Source organism: Amphiprion ocellaris, chromosome 18, assembly GCF_022539595.1.
Source record: "Amphiprion ocellaris isolate individual 3 ecotype Okinawa chromosome 18, ASM2253959v1, whole genome shotgun sequence".
Classification (NCBI taxonomy): domain Eukaryota; kingdom Metazoa; phylum Chordata; class Actinopteri; family Pomacentridae; genus Amphiprion; species Amphiprion ocellaris.
In genome coordinates, this window is record NC_072783.1 from 29,071,684 (window position 1) to 29,094,452 (window position 22,769).

Consider the following 22,769-nt stretch of genomic DNA (forward strand, 5'->3'; position numbering starts at 1 on the left):
CTTACAAACAGACCAGCACTGACCTCCCACACCGCACTGTGAAAGCGAAAGTGCAGTCCAGCAGTCAGCTAGTGCTGTTAAAATCCTAAGAATTTATAAACAAATGTTTTTAGTTACATTATTTTCCTAATTTACATGCACATGTTTTGTTTCAGCTTATTGTGGGAGTCTCTCCTTCTATTCCTGAATCTCCTTTTCCACTTACATATATTCCATATGATCATTTAAGGTATTTTACAGTGCCAGCATGAGTTAATCGTGGTTGGATTATTTTTTGTTGGCTTCCTTGAACATAGCATTTCTGAATGGATACATTCTCAGACATCCAGGTTATGGTAATCCTCTGAGATTCAACACAAGGCAACCAAACGTCTCTTATTGGGTCTTGAAGGTGTTTTACCGCTTATTCAAGAGGATTCTTCAGTTCTAACTGATTGATGGAGAGTCCCAGACATATATCATCCTCAAAACCCATGACTAATGACCCAAGACTCTCTAGACTGCATTATAACTCATCTCTAAGCAAAGGAGGGGGTCTATGGCATCAGTTATCAGGTACTTATAATGCAGTCTTTATATCATTCCATAGAAATCTTAAATCATCCCATACCTGGCAATCTTACAACCTTTATTGGAAACCTGGCAGTTAAACAACCATTCACATGTTGATTCTTGTGAGTCTTTGGTTGCTGGTTGGGTTTAGAGGTGATAATATTTATCTTAGCGTCCCAATCGGTAAATTAGAACTGACTGGAAAAGAGAAGTTCAGTTGCCTTCTACTAAAGCTCGTGAGAGAACTTTTGTGGTTATAAGTGAAAATGAGTACACACAGAACCTTAACTACATGTCTAATAAAATAAACAAGTGGGTGAGAAGTTGGGTGAGAGTTTTAAAGCTGGTAGGCTCAAGTTATGCTAATTAGGGGTTAGGTAATGAGTTAAATAAAAATAGGAACAGGATACGTTTAATCAACACCAGCTTTCTGCGTGTTCAGTGTAACTCGTACCTCGTCCTGGCTGCCTTCACGCAGGTTATAGGTGAGATTGTTGTGGATATCAGAGGCAAACACACTGGCATATTCAGGGTAGAGCTCCAGCACCTCTCTGAGGCCACGAACACTGATGTACTGGAGGTCACAGTAGGTGAGCGCCTTCACGTCAGCGTTGGTCTTGATCACCTGGTCTGTCCCAGGCAGGTCAGACCCAATCAAGTCCCCTTTTCCTAAAAGTCCAGAAGATAAACAATCACTCGCTTGCTCTACTTTATAGCACCTCAAACATGATGCTAAAAATTTATACAGACCTAATATTGCCAGCACCATGCTATCTTTCAGCACCTCCAGCGAACCAGAGCAGACGAAGTAGTTGGCATGCAGTGCATCACCCTGACGGATCAGGTACTCCCCAGGGACACAAAAGGAGGTTTTTATATGAAGGGAGAGTGAGCGCAGGCAGCCTCGACTGGCCCCCTTAAAGACCGGCAGCTGGAGGATGTCCTTATTCAGATGCATGGCGATGTCGGCCCGCAGCTCATCAGGGAAGTCGTGCAGGAGCTGTGGGTGTGTGACAGATGTAATGAGGTGTGACACTGATTGTTAATTAGAGAATGGACTGTGTTGCCACCAGTCACCCTCTTTTGAATTTCAATAGGATATCAATTGATGGTGGACAGGCAGCCATGTGTTGTGCAAAATCATGGATGATTACAGCCTCAACGGACTGGAAATGAATTTTACAACAGATTTCATTGTTCAGATGCCATCAAACATTGCCTTACAGTTACTTGAGGGCAGATCGGAGCATGTACAAAGGTATTACATGACAACAACAATGGAAGGGACGCCTACCTCATTGGCATCTATACCATTGTTGACAGACCATGTGGTCTGGAAGTACTCCAGCATGCGTTGTTTAAGCTGCTGAGGCAGACGGTGGACACGGATGAAGTCCTTCAGGTCCTTCATACGTGTGTGGTAGAGGGAACGTCTTGAATACATACGCTGGATGATCGCCGTCACGTTACCAAAGACGACGGCGTGCATCAGTGCTGCATGAGAGATGGAAACAAAGATAATAAAACACAGTAATGATAATATAAAGGCTGAATGTGTGGGCAAAATAAAACAACCTGAAACTTTGCTCGAAAGGCTGTTTCTTTGACTTATAACAAGAAAGAAAATGTATCTTTCAAGGTGACTTTTACTTTCAAACACCTTACGTGCTTTAATATAAAATATAATCTCATATTGATTGCTACACTTGCGGCTGTTTATTTGCTTATTGATCCACAAACAGGCCACAGTAAATTACAGCTCCGCTTCCATCACTTGTTCTGACAAGCAGTAAAATCTAAACTTCTGGCTTGTTGCACCAATAACTGCCACCTCAGCTAAACTATATTTTTGGGATATGAAGACAGCAGCAAGCTGCATCTTAAAGTTCAGCCAAAACCATTCGATCCACTTCCTGCTGAATTTTTTTGCACCGGCATGCCAAACAGAGGCCCAGTTATGCCAGGACGCCAGAGGGAGAATGCACCCTGGTGTCAGACGTACCGCCAATGAGCATGGTGCAGATGGAGAAGATCTTCTCAGCATCGGTGTTGGCACAGACATTTCCAAAGCCCACACTGGTCAGGCTGCTGAGGGTAAAGTAGAGAGCAGCGATGTAGGAGCTGCGTACCGTCGGGCCGCCCACTGTGCTGTTAATGTAGGGCGAATCCAGACGTTTGCCCAGCTCATGAAGCCACCCTTGAAAAAGGAGGAAGAGCAGAGGAGAACAATGCCCAAAAGTTACGGTTCTTGTTATCTTTAGGTCTGTTTGTCTTCTGTCAGTGCCGAGCTTCCTGGCAGCGGCAGGAATGTACTGTTGGATCTTGTCTAAGACAGACAGAAGTGTGTGTTTGGGCCTGTATGTGTGTGTTTGTGTGTGAGTTGAAAGACACTGCCAGCAGTGTCAGGAGGCTGGCATGTCGGTGTGTGACTGGGCTGAACTAGATGGGCTCCTCCAGGGGAAACAAGGCCAAGTCTTAATTAGCAGGTATGACCTAACCTCCCAACAGACAAACATACACACTTAAGAACGCACAATCATGCACACATTTAAAAACACACACACACTCTGCAAAGCTGACTGGACTAGATGTTTAATTCTGCTGCACTCAAGAGTATGTCACAGTAATCTGCTTGCTGTATGTGGCTGTGAAAACTCTTGTTTGCAGTCGATTCTGACGATAATTAAAACCTCAACACGCTTACATTCTTAGATCTGACACAGGCAGCTGTAGAAATAATAAGACGAGTTCTCAGATATTACTCAGATAATTCATGGAACAGAAAATCCTGTCAGTTTTTTGTTTGTGGGTTTTTACCGGTCTCCATTTTCAAACACTGACACAAAGAAAACATTAACGCACCGCTCGCTACCAGTCTTTTTTTTTTTTTTTTTTTTTTATAACTGCTTTTGATCTGGTTTCAGACAGTCCTCATTAGAGCAGCAGAGCATTCGGTGTTCGCCACCATCTCATCTCTGAGCAGAGCCAGACACCCGATAGGTGAGCTATCACTATTTATAGCTGAGCGGGGACAAAACAAACGTCTACTCGCTATGCTGGTAAAATGTAGTCTGTGGTGTATTTTTACTAACTTCACTAACACAACACCTACAATAATAGAGTCAAGTCTGGATAGTTAGAACTGTAGTTAATTTCTGAAATGAGCAGTTTAATAAAATATTAGATTTTATTATCAGTCAGGAAGCAATATGAAGACAATGAATCTATCCGACATGCACACTTTAGCGTCGGGCAAAATTTACAAAATCTAGTAGAAGAGGTTCTGAATATTGTTCCCAAGGAGAAAATGTTTGTCATTTTAATTCAAAAATTGTGTCTTCTGGAGTATTTTGAGGTTAGACTACAGAGAGAAAGCAACATATTGTTTCAATGAACACATAAGTTTTAGATTTCAATTATTGTCACCACAATGTTCTACTAACTTCATTAATGCCATTTGGGATTCTGTTTTTGTTTATATTTATTGATAAGTTTTTGTGATAAAGGAGATTCCATTTTATCTCTCTCTTACAATTGTTTTAAAGTAATGAGTAAATACACCATAAAATTTCACACAGAGTTTACCCAGACAGGGTTCTCACAATACACTCCACGCAGGGCTATTTTAAGGAACATAAAGTCACATTGTTGCAGCTAATGCAGTGCATTAGTGCAGCTTAACTTCCTGCTTCCACTCACAGGTGAAGCTGCACCAGACGTTTTCAGTAAAACCTACCTGTAGCTTATTTTATAGGTTGGTTAAATTATGGAAAGTCAGGGCATAGGATGTAGAACTATTGGATTAGTGATCACAGCTCAGCTTAATCCAAACGCTGTTTTGTTTCTTGTTCGACCAGACCTGCTGAAAGACTGAGCTGGATGACACTAAAAACAGTGATTGTCACTGAAAGGAGACTAGGTTGTAGGTTTAATAAATAATGGCACATAGTAAAAATCAGTTGATATTAATTTATTCTTCACAGAGAAAGGAAGTGTTATTATTCTGCCTTTGCAGGATAAAGCTCCAAACCTGACTCTATTTTTTCCTTTAACCTTCTGAACCCCAACACCCACTAGCAGGTTTGACAGGAGTATTAGCTTTAAAATTCACCAAAAGTATCCCATTTATTGGTGTCAGAAACTGTAAAAACAGAGAGAATCATTGCATATTCAACTTCCCGACTGTCCTTCTCATCTGTGATGTGCTATTCCAACTGGAAAAATAACCAAATCTACGCTTAAAATCGCAGTATTTCATCAAAGTCCTTTTTTATCCTACATGTCTCATTTAAAAATTAGCCGAAGATAAACTATTTGTACTAATTAGATTCTGTAAAAATGCAAAACATTCTGTACTTGTGAAGCAATTAGTGACCCTTTGGTTGAACTGATCTGAATAGAGGGCTGTGTTTATCAAGAGCAGATAGGAGACAAGCAGAGAAACAGAAATAAAATTGCAAATCGTTCTCTATTTGTAGTATGTAGAGTTACTGTTTTTTTCCCAGCACTGATAACATCTGTGGGCACTTGTAGATTTTAGGATGTATAAAGTTTTGTATTAATAATCAAGAAATTACATTCACTTTTCCTTTCTTTTATGATTCATGGCATAATTGTTTCATCCTGTACAGACTACATTACTGAGTTCTCTCTTCTGCTGTTTTAATAGAGGTGCAGGACTTTATGTTACAGTGAAAAATGATCCCACGATGAGTAAAAATGTCACAAGAACAAAAAATGGCCAGAAACTGCTTGGAGTTCAGAAGGTTAACAGATTCCACTTTAGTAAGGCCTCACCCAGACTCACCTATGTCCCAGGTCTCATTGGTCTCTATTTCCCTGCGCCCAATCATGTACCAGATGCAAGCCATCCAGTGTGCCAACAGGGCAAACACAGACATTAGTAAGGTCAGCACCATGGCGCTGTACTGAGAGTAGCGGTCAAGCTTCTGAAGAAGACGAAGGAGGCGGAGGAGGCGAACGGTCTTAAGCAGGTGGACCAAGGACGTCTGGAGAGGAGAGGCAGGAATGGGGGACAGACCGACACAGACGAGGAGGCCTTGTTATTTCTGGTGATACACTTAAACTGCCCATGCACGCACAAAGCTGAATATCCCAGCCAAAAGCAACATATTTCAGGGTAAACTGGCATATTAGTAGTCCATTATGACAAGCCATCAGTTTGCCGACAGTCACAGAGGGTAATGAAAAAAAGGAAAGCCAAACATATTTTTGTCTAACAGTACTCACCACTGTGATATTGAATGCATACAGCAGGTCAAAGGGCAGAGCAGCCACCAGGTCCACAAAGAACCAAGTGGTGGCGTAGTGAATGCAAATGGAGCGCGCCTCATACACCACCTGGCCTGACTGGCTCACATAGGTGGTGCGGAAGTTCAGGATAATGTCTGTAAATACAAAGAAATGACAAAATGACAAAAATGAGAAATTTCAGGGCAAACTGGTACTTTTTATTATACTGATCATATTGAGAGAGCTGGAAAAGCACACGCTGAAAAAGATGACAAGTGTAAAAATATCACTAGTTCAGATTCCACTGGTTCACAAAGGTGCAATGTGTACCAACACATGAAATGCTGTCAATATTTTTATAGACAACAGGAGCATATTAATGTGAACCTAAAATAACAACAACAAAAGAAATATTCACAAGAAACTAAAGCTTGGAGAAACAATGAAGAAAATATCGAACAGAGGGAATATGTCATAGTTTAAATGCATCCATATGGATGAGGAAATGTGCCAGACAGATCATCTAACCTCAGTGTCAGAATGTGGCGGGCACATACAGCATCATCAGGCCTTTGTGTGCTTGGGTTTGATGTTGAATAACATCATCCAAGCTGCCAATTATTTACTGAGAGAATGATTCATGGACAGACAGCTGCAGCAGTAACCAAGAGGCTCTGAATGACTTATAGTAGCTTTTAACAGAGCTGCAGTGGTCATCCTCCTAAAATGACGCATGGACGGTGCACTACTTGTACAATCCACCCCTGAAAAACAGATGGGCAAGTGCTTTCAAGTTGGCACCTCAATGAAAATCCTTAGAGTTTCTGTGACAGTTCACACAGTGACAAGAAAAGTGCATAGCATCAAACTCTATGGATGGCATCCAAGATAAAAACCTTTGCATGCTCTTTGGCACAAAACTGCAAGCAAACTTTAGAAAACACACAAAATAAAGAAAAAGTCGCCTGATAAATATTAGGAGCAAATTCTTTGAACAGATGAGACCAGGATGAATTTGTCTGGCTGCAGGTGGACCTAGGCGGGCTGAGGACAGTGGTGGGGGTGTAATGATACAGGGGTACATGAATGCAAAAGGTGTCGGGTGGATGAAGAACTGTGGATAGGCCACGTTACTGACTGACAAGATGACTCCCAGTCTGCAGAAGCACGACTGAAGAGGAATATTCCAGCATAATAACGATCCAAAGCACAGTGCCAGAATCACATAAGAGTTTCTAAAGAAGAAAGAAGTGAACTGTGACCTGGACAAGTATGCTGCCTGACTTGAATCCAACAGAACACCTTTGAGGTATTTTAAAGAAAAAGGTAGAACAACACAACCCCTCCAGTAAAGAGAAGGTGAAATAAAATACTCTCTGAAGAATAACAGAATATCTACCTTGACATTTGGTATCCTACATTCTGCGGAGGACTGAGTTTGCCATCAAAAATAAAGGTGGACATGTGAAGTCTGTACCAAAAAAATAAAATAATTAAATCTCAGTAATGAAATGTAATTTGCCGTTCAAATTAGAAGTGCTGGAATTGCTTTCAGGTGATACAGTTTTGAATCAATTGACACTAAAATGAGATTGCACAGGCGTGGTCTCACTTCTGTTGCATTCTGTAACATTAGAGGAGCAAATTAAGGTACAGCCACCTCAATTTATCCTTTGGGTGCTTTCTTTTTTTTTTTTTTTAATTGAGAGGATTCTCTCTGAAACATCCAGGACATCCTGAATGAGCCCAAAGATCATGGTGCCTTTAAGGAGAAAAAGAGGCCCAGATTGTTCTTCCATGTTGTGATTGGTGGCAAAAAATGGATAAATGTTGCAGGAAACTATCACCACATAAACAAATACTTTCAAAACACCACAATATTATCAGTATATATCTATATTATGTACAGAATGTGTCACTTCTCCTTTGAAACCTCGTCTGCAAAATATGTGAAGAGTTTTGTCTCTGTCACTTCTAGTTAAACCGTATCTTTACCAGTTTCTTCTTTGAGGACTCACCTATAATAAAAAGCATTTCCACGGCGATGTCACTGACGATGGTGGAGCGTGCAGCTGTGACGGCGTCATCGTGCGGCGTGAAGCTGACGTTGTAGGGCACGGTGACCGCCACGTAGAAGGTAGCCAGGAGGATGAGCCAGTCCCACAGGGCTTTGGACACACTGTAGTGGAGCAGAATGAAGCGGGACTTCTGAACTGCTGCCACCTTGTACTCGGGTATCGTTGGCTTGTCCATCATATTCTGTAAGAGGACAGGTGGATAAAGGTTAAAATTGGGGAATACAAGCTTTAACATTTCTTCTGACAGCAGTTTTAGTCTGTTAGGAGTGAAAGTCCTGTAACAGCAGGCTCTTGAAACTCAAGCTTAAGTAGATAAATGTACATAAATAAAAAAAAAAAAACCCACAAAGCACAAAAAGCTGCATAAATGAATAACTTGACAACCACATGGTCACAAGGTGGGACGCTGTGAAAATAAATGATAATCAGATGGACATTTCAGTGCCAAGATTTTTGCAGAAACAGACAAAATAAATGTCAGCACCCTCTCTTGTGCGCTGACCGCTGCTGATTCACTACGGTGGGCAACTCAAGTGAAAGAGAGATGGGGAAGCTGCTGGTTATCTCCTCTTGACAGCCTCCTATAGGCAGCGATAAGGCTTTTAAACGGCTGTGCAATAACAATACACAATGACTGAGACAGAACTGCAGTCAGAGAGGGGGAAATTTATTACCAAAAAAACAACGCTTTATAATTTCATACATGGTTTGGCTTCACTCCTCTAAATGCCATTAGAACTCCTGGGTGGTACAGCGCAGTGGTAGTTATGCTATTATAAGGCAACAAGAGAAACCCAACCATTGACACTCCACCGCTGTTATTTTTTAAAATTTATGCTTACTCATTGAGCTCTGTTCGTTTTTATCAAGAAAATCCAATTACAAAAAGTATGAATTGCCATTGCTGATGAGGTGAGGAGTCCATTCTACGCTTAATGAGACGGCGGCTCTCTGAATTGGGGCTGTGCACTTTCCACATAATAGCCTTAACCATGTGTAGGAGACAGGAGGAGAAGCTATTACCTTTGACAGTGCTGAGAGGGGAGCGATAAATGAGCAGTAATCCATCCAGAAACAATGTGGCCACTTCACAAACAGGTGAGGCCAGAAACAAGAAGCCGGATAATGAAGTCTTAACCTGAGATTTCCTTGTTTGGGGGCCCTGAAGCTTCCTGGCGGATTCGGAGGAAAATTGACTGGCACCGTTTCAGTAATTGGGAGACAACGGACAACCTTTTCCTGTACTTCAAAAAGAGAAAAAGTACAAGAGAGATGACACACTCCACAGTTTGAATGCGAGGAAGGAAGGATGTTCAAATTGTTCCCAGTGAAACAACTCTCAAAAGTGGACTGATTATGGCTATTTGACAGTGGACAATTTTCTGGTCAAAAGTGTGTCTCAGTCACAGAGTTTCCACCAGACGGTCACCACAGTGGAATCAACAGCTGTGGCCACTTTAATGACAGTTCAAGCAATGTCAGCAGAAGCTCGACTGTTTTTGTTGTTTTTTTTTCTTTTTTTTAATTTGCCTTACATCACTGAGGTCATGGTGCCCAGCCGCCCTTTGACACTCGAGGCGGGGCGACCCAGCACATCCCAGTGATTAGAAAAGAAAAGCCTAGCACTGCGGGGACACATGGGAACGCATGTCGTACAGCTACAGCTGGTCTTCACACATCATTAACTCAAGCTGGAGCCCAGAGCTGCTGTTCCAACTACATCTCCCAGCATGCTTTAGGCTGCTAAAAGACAGCCCTTGATGGGGAAAGAATACACATGGTGCACCATGTGACTCCAGCAGCAACCACTCCCTCAAATCTTCAACTATAAAGTCGAGATTTTCCTCTAAGCAGCAGTGTGTGGGGAGAACAACGAGTACAATTACAACAATTTAAGGTCTACAATAATGTTTGTTGGATTTCTGCTGCACATACTAGACTTTGCAACATGAGCTCCAATTTCAGCATTTTTTTCTTCAGTACTAAACTACATTGGATCAAGAGACTAAAGATAAAAACTCCCTGTCTGAGTGTATTTGTGAGACAGCAAAAAACAGGAGGAATTAAAAAACTAACTAAATTGTAGCTCTAGCTATCCATACAAACTGTGACTTTTGCATTTCAATCACACAAAGCAGCATTTGCATCACAACTTAAAAAACGCCCGTCGACAGTGTTTTTTTTTTTCTCTCTTTATATGAAAAGTGGCTCTCCCCCGGGAAATGAAGGAGCATGAAAGCAAGTTGGAGTCACTTGTCAGCGCGCCTCGGGTTGGTTACAGTAGCTGATGGGCTGATGGCATCAAAACTGGCAGAACAGACACAAACAACAACTCAGTCGGAGCGCCTGTGCTTTGGTAAGGAGCCTTCAACGAAAGAAAATAAGACAAAAAAAACCAAACATGTTTTTGAGAAGGTGATGTAGTGAGTGGTAGATTACTTCAAAAGTATGCAACCTCTACAGTCTGAAAAGCTACTGACATCAGTTAACCGATTTCCATCTGTAAGGTCTGTATTATGAATTACTGAAACTTTGAGATACTTGCCGCCTCTGTTTCTCTTTCTGTTCATGTTTTTTGGCTCGTATCTAAAGATCTATTTATGTGTCTATAGTATGTTTTCCAGCAAAGGTTCAACTGTCCACCTTTTCTTCTTCTTCTTTGCCTGGATACAAACAGAGATCAAGCCAGAATGGGCATGGCTGGATGGTGTGGAGGCAGAGGACCACGTTGTTAGCTAACAGCTGCTAAGACACAGACAGCGGAGATGGAAAATAGAATGGGAAAAATTTAATAATAGAGTATGGCAGTGGTGGAAGAAGTTTATTGATTCTTTACTTAAGAAGAAAGCAATACTACATAACACAGCCAAGATAAAGCCGTGCAAATCAAAATTCTGTATGAAGAGTAACAGGATAAATATGAGAAAATGTACAGTATTCAAATTGTAGCTAAGTGCAAGTTTAAACTGATAGAAAATGGAAGTCCTTGAGTTAAGCACAAGTACTTAAAAAGCGTACTTATGAAAAATTCAATGGCAAGTATGGAGGTTGGAGAGGATGGATATTTGAGCTGCACTTGGAAAGAGAGAAGAAGCAGGAGGGATAATTTAAGTAGAAGGAAAACGGGGGAAGAGTGACAGTACAGGGAGAGACAGCAGGATCCAGAGGGATGAAGCCGAAAAGAGATGAGGTTAGAGTGACAGATGGAGAGGGGGACAGAACGTTGTGAATGCAGCACAGAAAGAAAATTGTGGTTGGAGCTAAAAAACTCAGAGGGAGAGAAGGATGCGAGATAGAGACGGGATCGAGCTGAGCTATTAGGGCTCCTTTGAGACTGTAAATTACAGATTTATGAACTATAATAACTCGGTTAAATTTACAGTGATCATGAGACACACAATGCAGTAGACATACCTGGATGTAGTGGTGTTTGTTCCACCAAAGTCAATGCAGTTTTAGAGATATTTAAGAAAGTAGCTAGAGCATTATATCGACTTATTTGTCAGACATTTTTTCCAATATTTAGAGCATGATTTTTAACCTACCATATTTTCACAAAAGCAAAACTAACATGTAAACTAAGTAGTTAACTGTCATTATTGTGCTGTAATACTGTAAGCTGCCCTGCTCTTACTTCTGTTTACCAAATGTTGTTGCTATGTTTTCATGCAGTTTAATGTAACGTCGCTGATTTGTGATGTGATCAAACTGTAACCAACATTTTAAAAAAAATTTATTTCCCACTTTCTTCACGTCAGCTGTCTCTAATTTTTCACACTGTTGCAAGCATAAATGTAGGTTCCTCCTCTAAAATTCATCTTTGCGAATCAAAAGTTACATATTTAGATGTTTTTCCTTGCTTCTCGGATCTATACATCTTCCTCCGTGCACCCTCGAGCACACCAGCTCACCCACAACTCTGCTCAAATGCTGTAAAGCTGCTCTAAACTACACAATAGGAAGTCGTGATCCAGTCCATGGTGTTGACTGCTCATTTGCTAATGAGGTGTAGTCTAGCTTTTGGGAAACACCATTTGAACATGTTAACAAGTTAAAAATCAACTCGATTTTCACCTGAAGGGGTGTTTATTCCGTAGATATAGTAGGTTCAGTAAAGCCTGGTGGCAAAAATAAGCTAATCTGTCACCTCTGTGTGTTGTTGTGTGCCCCCTTTCACCTCAAGTCAACACATTAAATCAATATTTGAAAGAATATAGATAATGTAAGTATAAAAAACTGCAGTTTTCCTCAGCTGGAAAAAAATCTAACATGAGGATGCATAAAATTTGCACATTTCCAAACAAATTTGTCATTTCTCAAGTTACACAATCATGGAACACCTGTTAGCTTTGAGTCTAATTTAGCTTTGGATTAAGGAACAAACTCAAATTAAGAAAAAAATTATTTTAAAAAATTAAATTATAAATTATAAAACACCGATTCATGACATAAATCTCCTCAGGGCACAAGATAATGAACAAGAATATGCTTTCCTCCCACTTATTATGTCTTATAATCTCACAGTTTGCAGAAGTAACTTCACTTAATATTGATTATTGGTAATATGAGAGAAGAAACAGCCCATGTAGTGCCGTCTCATACACCACTGATGCCTGACAAAACTGCTTCATTATAACTGACTGTTATTTGTGCAAACAAATCAGCACTTTCTGAGTCTTTGTTCCTAATTAACACTCCCCAATATGTTTGATACCACATCTGCTGAAGTTTGCAAATATATAAAGATGAAATAAACAAAGCTTGAACTGAGTGCAGAGGGTAAGATGTGGGGGGAAGCCTCTGCATGCAAACACATTTTATCTCCAGCGAGTTGCAAATTATTCTCGCTTTGAATGTCATCTCCATGCAGAGTGCATTGTATCTGTTTAACACTGCTGACATGTCTGCAGGATAACAGCTTCCCAGAGTCACTGATAGAATCACAAGGCGCAGTGCAATGAGCTGTCACAGGCAGAGGAAAACAAAACAACACCCTGAAGTAACATCTTTGATTTTTGTTTGGCATCAAAAGCACACTGGTTGGCCACATTTTTAACAGGATACATCACATCATGCTCGCTCTGAAACTGTGCTGCTACTAGAAATCATTGTTTATGATAGTATTTTATGCTATTTTCATTCCTTGAGGTTACAAATAAATGAGGCAAAGGTGCTCTCTTTATTTTTTTGTGCACTGAGTCCTTTCAAAGTGACTCAAAAGTTGTAAAGCTAAAATGCAGTATCTTGACTGTGCTATGGATTTTGATCTCGCTGTGTTCGCCAGTCTGCTTGTTTTCATACCTACCTATTTTCACTTCCCTGCACTGTGATTTTTATGTCAAATCATGAGTTATTGATTCTCTCTCTGCAACTATTTCATCCCTTGTGAAGACGCTCTTGACATGATGTAGCTTGGAAAGGAGAATTCTAATCTCAGCGGGAATTTATTAAACACGTTAGGGTGGTTATTCTGGTGGTAGAGGTGGAACAGAAGAATAATGGAGGTTGTGGACCGGTGTAAAACTGCATGTGTGTGTGTGTGGATGTGTGAAAAGGAGAGACTGTGAGCAGGCTGTGAAAACATGAACCACCATTGCTGGATTTCATATTCCTACCTGACGTGCGAGAGGGGAAGAGGGACGGTGTAAAAATGCAGCCTCATGCTGAGAGCGCTGGCATAAGATGTGAATGATAAATACTGTGCATCTCGCTCACGGTGTGTTGATGTTTGGCCATATGTTTCCTCTCCGCAGAGGGTGAGCCGTCACTTACTGTCTGTCCTGATGTATGTGTGAATGTTTTTACGAAAGGCCATGTGTGTGCACTGTTACAACAGATGTGTGTGTGGTCTGAGCATGCATGGTGCCACGAACGCTGCCATCTGGAAGTAGGTGGGATTGTGAAGCAGGGCGGCAGGAGGCTTGGCAGACAGGGGAGGTGTAGCTCACTGATTCCCACGAAGGCACCTGCAGGTCGATTCTGAAAGCAGCAGCACAGCTTTTGATCCTGGAAGAGTTAACGGGATGCAGGTCAGCTGCATCCAGAAGAGCATTTTTTGCTTTCTTTTCAATGTTGGTGTTTTTTTTATTTATACAAACTGAATGCAAACAAGGCTGCACAATGACTTGGGGGTTAGCACTGTCGCTTTGCAGCTAGAAGATCCCCGGTTTGCATCCCGGCCTTCCCAGGATCTTTCTGCATGGAGTTTGCATGTTCTCCCTGCGCATGCGTGGGTTAGGGTTCTGTTACAAATTGTTAGTAGTGTTTAATAAATCACATTTGAGCTTAAAAATTAAAGATCTTATGAGGTGAAAATCTATTTTTTTGGTGTGTAGTATATCTTAAAAACTTCAAGGTGTAAAATAAGACAAGATATGAAGACGCTTACGATTGTCATTCCTCAAAACCCCACTACAACTAGATAGTCTCCCATTCTGACAAGCTAGTAAGAATTTTATCCACTCAGTAAGTAGAAACTGAATAACTAAAAGCCACCTAGCTAAAAATGAGCATAATCCTGCCTCCTCACTGCCTGCTGCTTCCAAGGTGAGCCATTCACAATGAGCAGCTGCCTCACAGTCCACCAGGTTTATTTACTTTCCTCAGAGCCATTTCCAAGCTACTGCTCTGCACCACCACAATACAGATTTTAGAACCGCAACATCGTCCAACAAACACGAGTTACAAACAACGGCTGTGCTGTGAATGAAGCTTCTAAAACGAACACTCAGACAGAAAGTTAGGAGTGATCGAAACTCTCATGCAGTTCACTGTTTTGCGTTATTCTGTCAATCAAACATGCAGAGTTTTCTTCCTGATGGGGGCGGGTCATTAGCAGCTCAGCTACATTTAAAGCTAGCGACACTGAAACAGCCCATTTGGCACCAAGGATTATACAGTCATGATCAAATGAACCATCTTTGCTGCATTTTGAGCTGAAACACTGAAAGACACATTCTGGGAACATGTGAATCTTCCATTAATTTCCCAAAAACGGGCACAATACGGTGCCTTTAAAGCATATTTGATTGATTAGAGTGAAGCTCCCAACAGGAAATTTTCATGTCAGATTCCCATTATGCTTTTGCAGTCCATGGATCAGTACTGACAGAGCTCAAAATTCAGTGTCAGGCAAGGGGCATACTGTTAAAATAGTAGAGGCACTTTGATAAATAGTGCTACTCAGCTGTAAAAATTTTACCAAGCTGCTCTCTCAAACGAACAAGTGCTTTATTTCAGGCACTTAATAGGCAAATAGAACCTCTAAAAACACACCAGACTCTTTCTTTTTTCAGGGGAGCTTTTCATTTTAAATGCTAGGAGCCTGAATCAGTCACACATGCTGTCCCACAGGTTGTCAACTTTTTAAATAATTAAGCTTTTACCTCTAAAAAAGTTCTGAATTGCTTTTAGCCCTCGGGGAACGAAGCGCCACATTATGAAGGACAGGTTTGAGTACAGACTCAGCTGGTAGCTGAGCCTCTGCAGGGAAGGAGCAGGATTATCCCAAAATGGAGCTCCGCTACAAAAACTGCTCCCATTTGTGTGTGAGGGCAGAAGAGAAACTTGTTTTAATGAATGCTTAGAGTGAAGCACGCCTTTGTTATGTAGAAATAAGACAAGTGGCAGTAGAAAGAAAAAAACATAGCTGGGGATAATTTCACTGCAACAAATAGTGTGTTAAAGGTGCAAAAACATTTGAAAGGCAGATGAAGGCAACTGCACGCAAAAATGATGCACGTATCTGAGAACAGTTGGTAATCTATATGCAACTATCTCATCCTTCTCTATAGATCATGCAGTGGGTTGTATGTTAGACACAGCAGTCTTATTGAACCTCAGGTAATTTGTGCTACTGCTGACATAATGGCCCATTACTCGGACCTCCTACTGGCGAGGTGTTGACATGTCCAGACAGTCTCAATAAAAACTGATGATGATGATGATGATACATCCAGCTTCTGCACAACCATCTCCTGCTTCCAAGCAACCACCACTGTAACAATGACCTTGCTTTTTCTCCTTTTATAACAACCGCTTGTGTGCTACAGAAGCAAGATTAGAATCATTCAAGAGACTTAAAATAGCAAAGTTCTGCTTCTTTTACAGAGATAAGTCGCACTCTGGGAATCTGGGTCAAGATTTCCTTCATATTGTCTTTCTAAAAAAGTGTATTTTAGATAGCACCATTAATAATTTACACTGAGGAATGATTCAGAGTCTGAGTAACTCCCAACTGTTTATTTTCCTAGAGGTTATAATTGGAAACACATCACAGCTGATCAGAGTGGTAGAGGCGTACTTACTCCACCCAGGTTGACCTCTCGTTTGCCTCCTCTGGAGAACTGGCTGGTCAGCTGATACAACATGGTTCGTCCACGTTTTCTGGCCTCACTGAAGTGGGAGCTGCTCTTCCTCCTTCGCCTCTTGTCTTCTGAAACTGTAGCACAGGAAATCAGATCAGTCAATTATATCACAAGGTCTGGTTAGAGAGGAATTTGGTGGGAGATGGAGATAAAGAACACCTGAAGAGGATATTTTGATTTTTCCTGCTATAATTACACATGTAAGACACAACAACACAACCACTGACATGGGCCCGACTTCCATTTGATTGCATTATATCACTATGACAGCCTATTTCCCCTGACTGAGTGTTTAGCATTCGTGGCAGACTGTTCAGGTTCCACCTGAAGATGCACTGCTGCCCAAATCAAACTCCCCATTGGAAAACATTGTCTGAGTTCAGCCAAACGAATGCCTGCCCAAACAAAACTGGCGGGTAGGATGTGACAGTGATGAACATGAGCGAACTGAGAAAACGAAAGCTGGGGCCAGACGATGACCTGCTCATACATCATGTTCAGAGTAAGCAGATAACGTCAGTTTTTTGTCTGTTTGTTTTTTTGCAGCTGGGCTTGTGGCTTACCCTCCTTCTTGCTGTTGTGGTGGCCCTTTCCATAGGTGTCGGTGATGTCCTTGAAGGAGAAGAGGAAGAGAACCATTTCGCCCTTCTCGTTCTTTATGGGCACGATGTCTAGCAGACACCAGAAGGCCACGCCTGTGAATGAAACCAGAAACGTTCAGTTAGTGCTGGTTTTCAAAGAAAATCCAAAGTGGATGTACAAGGAGGGCTGTTGAGAAACTTCTGAGTGAGGCAGCACATTTTTAAAGAATGGGGCACATTTGAAAAGAACTTATAAATAAAACATTCCTGGTTGTTTGTTTAATAACTGCAATGCATGAACGCCAAACAAGCTGCTGTGAAATATTCTAATTTAAAACTACGACAATAAATAGTTTCTGTTTTTACCTCCAAGTAGCCTCCATCTATGGATGGATTAAGGAACAATGAGTCATGTGAAAGTTCTCCATCACTTCTACATGGGAGACAGACATCCAGGCTGATGCAGATGATGCATCATGGTTGTGTTGTTAATGCTGTTTTCATCTTTTTGTAGTGAGTTTCAGGGTTTTTTTGGTGTCCATCTCTGTAATCTCTGCATGTCTTTGGACATTTTTTGTCCATTTGTGCTTGTTTTACACCTCATTGTGGATCATCACTGTTATTTTTTTCATCTTTGTGGTCTTTTTGTCACTCTATGTTTGTATTGTGTCCCTTTGTGGCCATTATCTGTGTCTTAATGGATGTTTTTTTGTGTCTGGGTTCTTTTATTGTCTTGTTGTAGTTGTTTTACATCTCTTTGTTTTATGTCTCTTCAGTCATCTTCTGTGCCTTTAGAGGCATTGTTTGTCTTTCTGTAATGTTTGATTGACCTTCCAATAGGAGATGTTTTAAAGTCAAAACTGTCCCTCAGGGGCAAATCAGATGCCAGTGGAGACTTGTGCCACCCATGGCCGCCCCTCTGGCCCCACCTCTGTGGATGCATCTCCTTAATGACTTCAGTTTTTTCATGTCACGCCCTGTGATTTCACACGTCGTGTCAGCTCTCTCTGTGTCTGAACCGCGGCTGCTTGTCATAGCCTTTCTAAAAATATACCTCAAATTAGATGTGGATCATGTTCTGGAGGATTGTGCACAAAGTGAAAGAGCAAGTCAGAGGGTTGGGTATAACAAGTCAGAGAGGGAAGGCGCACCATAGATCCAAGACCTTACCACAACCCAGTATGCTCATTAGCAACTCTGGAGAAACGGCGCTCCGCCACCAAACAGATGTTTCACATCTCCTATAGTCTCCCTAGTATGCTTCTGTATGTGTGTATGTGTGTCTATGTGTGTATGTGTTCGGTGTAGTCGAGGAGAGAGGGTAAGAAAACAAGGTAGATGCTGGTGTTTTAGCATAACATGAAACAAGCAGTTTGTATGTTTGTGATTGTAAGCAGCACACACTCCAGAGGACTGTGTGTGCACTGGATTCCATCATAATACACCAGTCACAAGCAGATGCCATTTAGACTCTAGCTTTAAAATTTCACTTTCTTTTTCCTCTTCTGTGGCTCTTTTACGACAGTTTCACATTATTTTGTTGGCATATTAAAAATGATTCAGGCTTTCCCCTTATTAGTGTCAGACTGTTGCTTACTGTACTGTAAAAAAAAACAACAAAAAAACAATATTAGAAGCAAATGCATTTAGCTACTGTGCAGATTTGTCAATCCATCTGCATAATTAGTCACACACTCTGTAGCTGCAGGTTTCTGTTGAATAAACATAATCCCGTGTGCCAATCAGAGAGGCTTATACTGTGTTGTATGTTCTCCTCTCGTGCATGACATCATATTTTCAGCATTAGACTTTGACAGAAGGATTAGCCGGAAGTTTGAGGGAAGGAGTTAAATTTAAGACACTATACTTTCTCCTGCATTAATATAATATGATTAGCTTACAAGTTGAAGGCTTGTTATTGTAAGTATAACGAACACGGAGGAGCAAAAAGAGCATGCATGGCACTGCTGAACTGTTGAAATGTATAATTCCACCAGCTCTCGTCTAACAATAAATGTGCTCTTCATGATGTTGAGAACAAAAAAATGTCAGTGTCATCTTCTTTAAAAAAATTAACAGATTGGATCAGGCTGCAGTTGGATCACACTGAACCAAACAGTCAGTGAAAGAGTTGGATCAACTGTGCAAAATATGGCAGAAATGTAACCTGCTACACAATCTGTTGAATTTCAAAAGGAGCAAAATACATGCATGGATTTACAGGTGCTGTATTCTTTGTTGCTATGCACCCACCGTTCTTCTTGTAGAAGTGGACCTCGGCCTGGTACTCCTCTCGGCCCTCCAGAGCCTTCTCCATCTGCTGGGCCACATGCTCGCTGGTGTCGGTGCCGTACAGGAAGCGGCAGCTGCAGTTCTTCTGCATCACCTCAGTTCTAGTGAAGCCCGTCAGCTCACAGAAGCCGTCTGAGCAGTAGACAATGGGGTAGCCTCGGTGGCCCTGGGCGTTACCCAGCAGGAAGTTGCTGTCTGTGAGGATCATAGGAGAAGGTAAAGAGGTGTTAGAGGTGTAGAAAGATGGAAGAAAATGTAAGAGATGAGCTTCATGTAGCAACAAACTTGTCATTTTTTCTTTTACTCAAACCTGTCTGAGCAGCAGCAGCAAATAAGGGCTACCTTGGTGCATCATGCCTTAGTGTGGTGTTTGGTACATAATCTTTTCTTTGCACTATAATTAAAGTCTGTTTTGCTGTTTGAACTTATGTCAAAGCTCCCACATTAAAAGAAAACATGACTCAGTTTCGAGCGAAATTAATTTCCCCGGACCATCGGCGTCAGGTTTCTGAACTCAGCTCTGTTTCCTGGCAGTGGTCAGGACTGTCGGGGGCAGTTGAAAGAAACAGTAAGATATAAAACAGCTGACTGGGTTATGGAAAGAGCACAAAGGTGACTGATTGATTTCCACACAACTCTAAGCTTATATAATTGGATGATGTGAACCCAGAAAGGACTTGACCCTTGAATTTAATAACCGGAAATGGAAAATGAGTCAGCGGGAAGCAAACATAAACATGAAATATGAATGAAAAGAAATGATGCAGAAGCCTTAAGGATGATTGATCTTATGCCACATTCATGTTCATTTTCATAAAATAATGTGATGGTCTTCACCCGTTCAGCGCATATTAAGGTGCTGATATCATGCTGAGTTTATGAAGCTGGGTAAACGCAATATACTTCCATAAACCGACAGAGATCCAGAGATTCATACGTCTAAATGTCAAATTAATGTGGAGGAATATTAAGTCTGGTGTGCAGGTTTTTCCATGTGGCTCATAAGGTGTGGATTTGCTGCACTAAAACATCTCTGCTTTGCTTTATTCTTTCCATGCCTTCAGCACCATGGACAGTTCTCTCCCCTCTGCCACTATCTTGTTTAGTTCTGTCTGTCAGAACACAAACGCTCAGCACCAGCTCTGTGTTCTGGGATCTCATCCCAGTAACTCCAGGCTGCAGCACTCACAGTCTGCACCTTTGTTCCGCATACCTACATATATTAATCTTTGTGATAGGCAGCGTTTGACGTCACGTGTTCCCTCCGTTGCTAAAAGCGAGTGACCTTGATAAGCCAGAGCAGATTCTTGCTGCAGTGTTGCTTCTTTGTTAGGCAAACAATTTAGGTATCTGTCTGCTGTGTTGACTAATAGAACAAGCTTTGAAATGGCACACAGTGTGCGCACAGCCTGTTCATCTCTTTGACATTTCAGAATATAACACAGCAGCACACTCTGTGGTGCTAAAACAAGACAAATACCAACCAAGGGACTTTCAGTGACTTTCATTTCTGTATTTTGGCAGTATTTGGTGAATGAAAAATAGCCTCGATCAGAGCATTACTAGATACTTTAGGTGAACAAGCACCACCACAAAGCATTTTCCATCAGGGTGTGTAAATCTGTGGCTTCACATGCGACTGAAAGATTCTGGAATTCTCATTATTTCTGCTTCTTTATTACCATTTATTATCATTTATTTCAGTAAGTTTGATCACGTTGCTGCATTTATCCATCACTTTTAGCCATCTAGTTCATCCTTCCTTGTATTTTTGCTAAATAATCATTTGCACATATTGCTTTCTGCATGTTATTGCTGAAGGGTTATTGTGGCAATTACTGCGATTAACATCATCACACTAATTCACTTTGATCTCAAACTAAAATCTGTAAATATTACTGATTTATCAGAACATAATTTCTCTCTTTTTTCTTCAAAAAGCTGAGCTGAGGGCCAGATGGTTGGCTACACAGAACCATCTCAGAGTTTGTCTTGGAAACTGCTTGGAGAAGGGCAGGCACTTTCAAAAAATATTTGGCAGGTGACTGGATGAGCCATCTGTCTATCATGGGCCAACTCACACCTAAAACACACCCGGAGCTGCCAGTAGTTCAACACAGGATGCTGACAAACTGCGGCTCGACCACAAAGATGTAGCTTGTAGCTTGAAGCCTGGCAAGATGGATTCTCATGTGATCTTGTGAGTCTCATGAGAATCCAGCTGAGGTACGAGCTGAGCTGTGTTTGCTGCAGAAGTTAATAACAGACTGCAGGTATCCTTTGTTTGAAAAGCACTGCTGAAAAAAACAGATTAAAGATCCCCATGCTCTCATCTACATATTGGATTTGGTGTAATTCCATATTTAAGCTATATTTACGCACATTTGCTTGCCAATTCTTTGCACGAGTCACTATTGAGGCATCAGCAAAAAACACTGACATCTCTCTGTTGTTTAAGTGAAAACATCAGACTGTAGATTTTCTGAATGCCAAGCAGAGAGGCAGCACGCTGACAGACAGACCGGTCTGAATTCTCCCGATTCCACCGAGAGCGAGCCGAAGAAGGAGGAGTATTAAACAGCTGCTGCCGTGCGCTCCACAATCTAGCGCTTTAATTGGCCAGACTGAGCGGAAAGCAGTCCGCAGGGGATGTCTTTTCTGAGCGGTGACAACCTTTCTTGGGTTTGCAGTGAGCAGCAGCTAAACTGTCACAGTGGAATTATGGAAAGAGACAAGCATTAGTCTGATCCATCAACAGGCAGAGGAGGTTTTATAACTATGCTATGGCTCGCTACTTGTTCTTGCTCCCCAGACGTCAAATGTGGAGAAACTGTAATATTCCTGCTCCATGGTCTGCTGCAGATGTTTGTGTTTAACAAAAAGAGTTTTTGTTACTTTTAATCATTTGAGTCAATATATAATTGAGCTACTTTTGAAGTCCATGGGATATGTCTTGCATACATTTTTATTAAAAGTAAAAAAAAAAAAACAATGTTATTTATGTTCACTATGATCATGTCTTTATAAATTCCATAATTATTCATTATGGAAACAATCACTTTCTAGTAAAAAAAAATGACTGGATATCACTAAAATGTCAATAATCATCCGTATTTAATACCAACCACCTTCTAATTAGCTAAACAATAATAAAATGAGCTTATTCAGAAATAGTTTTGATTGTGTTCTTTTTATTAAGTTGAGATAATGATGACAGATACTTCTTTTTGGGCAATATATCAAATTTTATATGGAAAATAATAAATTGTATCTGTGTCCAAGAAATCACTTTCAACTAAGTTCCTCATTACAAAAACACCTCTCAAGGAAGTGTGTTAATTCCAGATCACATGACCTGCTGCACATGATGTCATTTTCTCCTGAAGAAAAGACTCCAAGGCTTTCTGAGTTATTTAATATAAAGTAGTGTGTGAGTCAAGTGTGGATTTATCGCATGTCAACAGGTTTACTATAATATCTTTATAAATAACTTTCAATTTTAATTTTACTCAATTGTATATATAATATTTAGAAGAATCTTTCTCTAAAATGCCATGTGGTGTTTGGTTATAGGCAGCCATGTTGATTTTAGGCCCGAAAACAGCAAAAATGTCAACTATGATACCTGTCAACTATGTTTCAAAAAG

The 22,769-nt window shown here is 41.0% G+C and overlaps 1 protein-coding gene across 1 annotated transcript in view; it reads right to left on the reverse strand.

Annotated features, from left to right (window-relative positions):
- Window positions 1-22,769, reverse strand: part of LOC111566724 (potassium voltage-gated channel subfamily H member 4-like) — a 45,566-nt gene that overhangs the window by 15,529 nt on the left and 7,268 nt on the right. The window contains exons 2-11 of the mRNA XM_023267474.3: window positions 19,084-19,317; window positions 16,813-16,944; window positions 16,190-16,323; window positions 7,824-8,064; window positions 5,803-5,960; window positions 5,360-5,561; window positions 2,555-2,749; window positions 1,847-2,046; window positions 1,303-1,552; window positions 1,007-1,221 (exon numbers count right to left, since the gene is read on the reverse strand). Of these exons, the coding sequence (XP_023123242.1) occupies window positions 1,007-1,221; window positions 1,303-1,552; window positions 1,847-2,046; window positions 2,555-2,749; window positions 5,360-5,561; window positions 5,803-5,960; window positions 7,824-8,064; window positions 16,190-16,323; window positions 16,813-16,944; window positions 19,084-19,317 (1,961 nt within the window). The remainder of the gene's footprint in view (window positions 1-1,006; window positions 1,222-1,302; window positions 1,553-1,846; window positions 2,047-2,554; window positions 2,750-5,359; window positions 5,562-5,802; window positions 5,961-7,823; window positions 8,065-16,189; window positions 16,324-16,812; window positions 16,945-19,083; window positions 19,318-22,769) is intronic.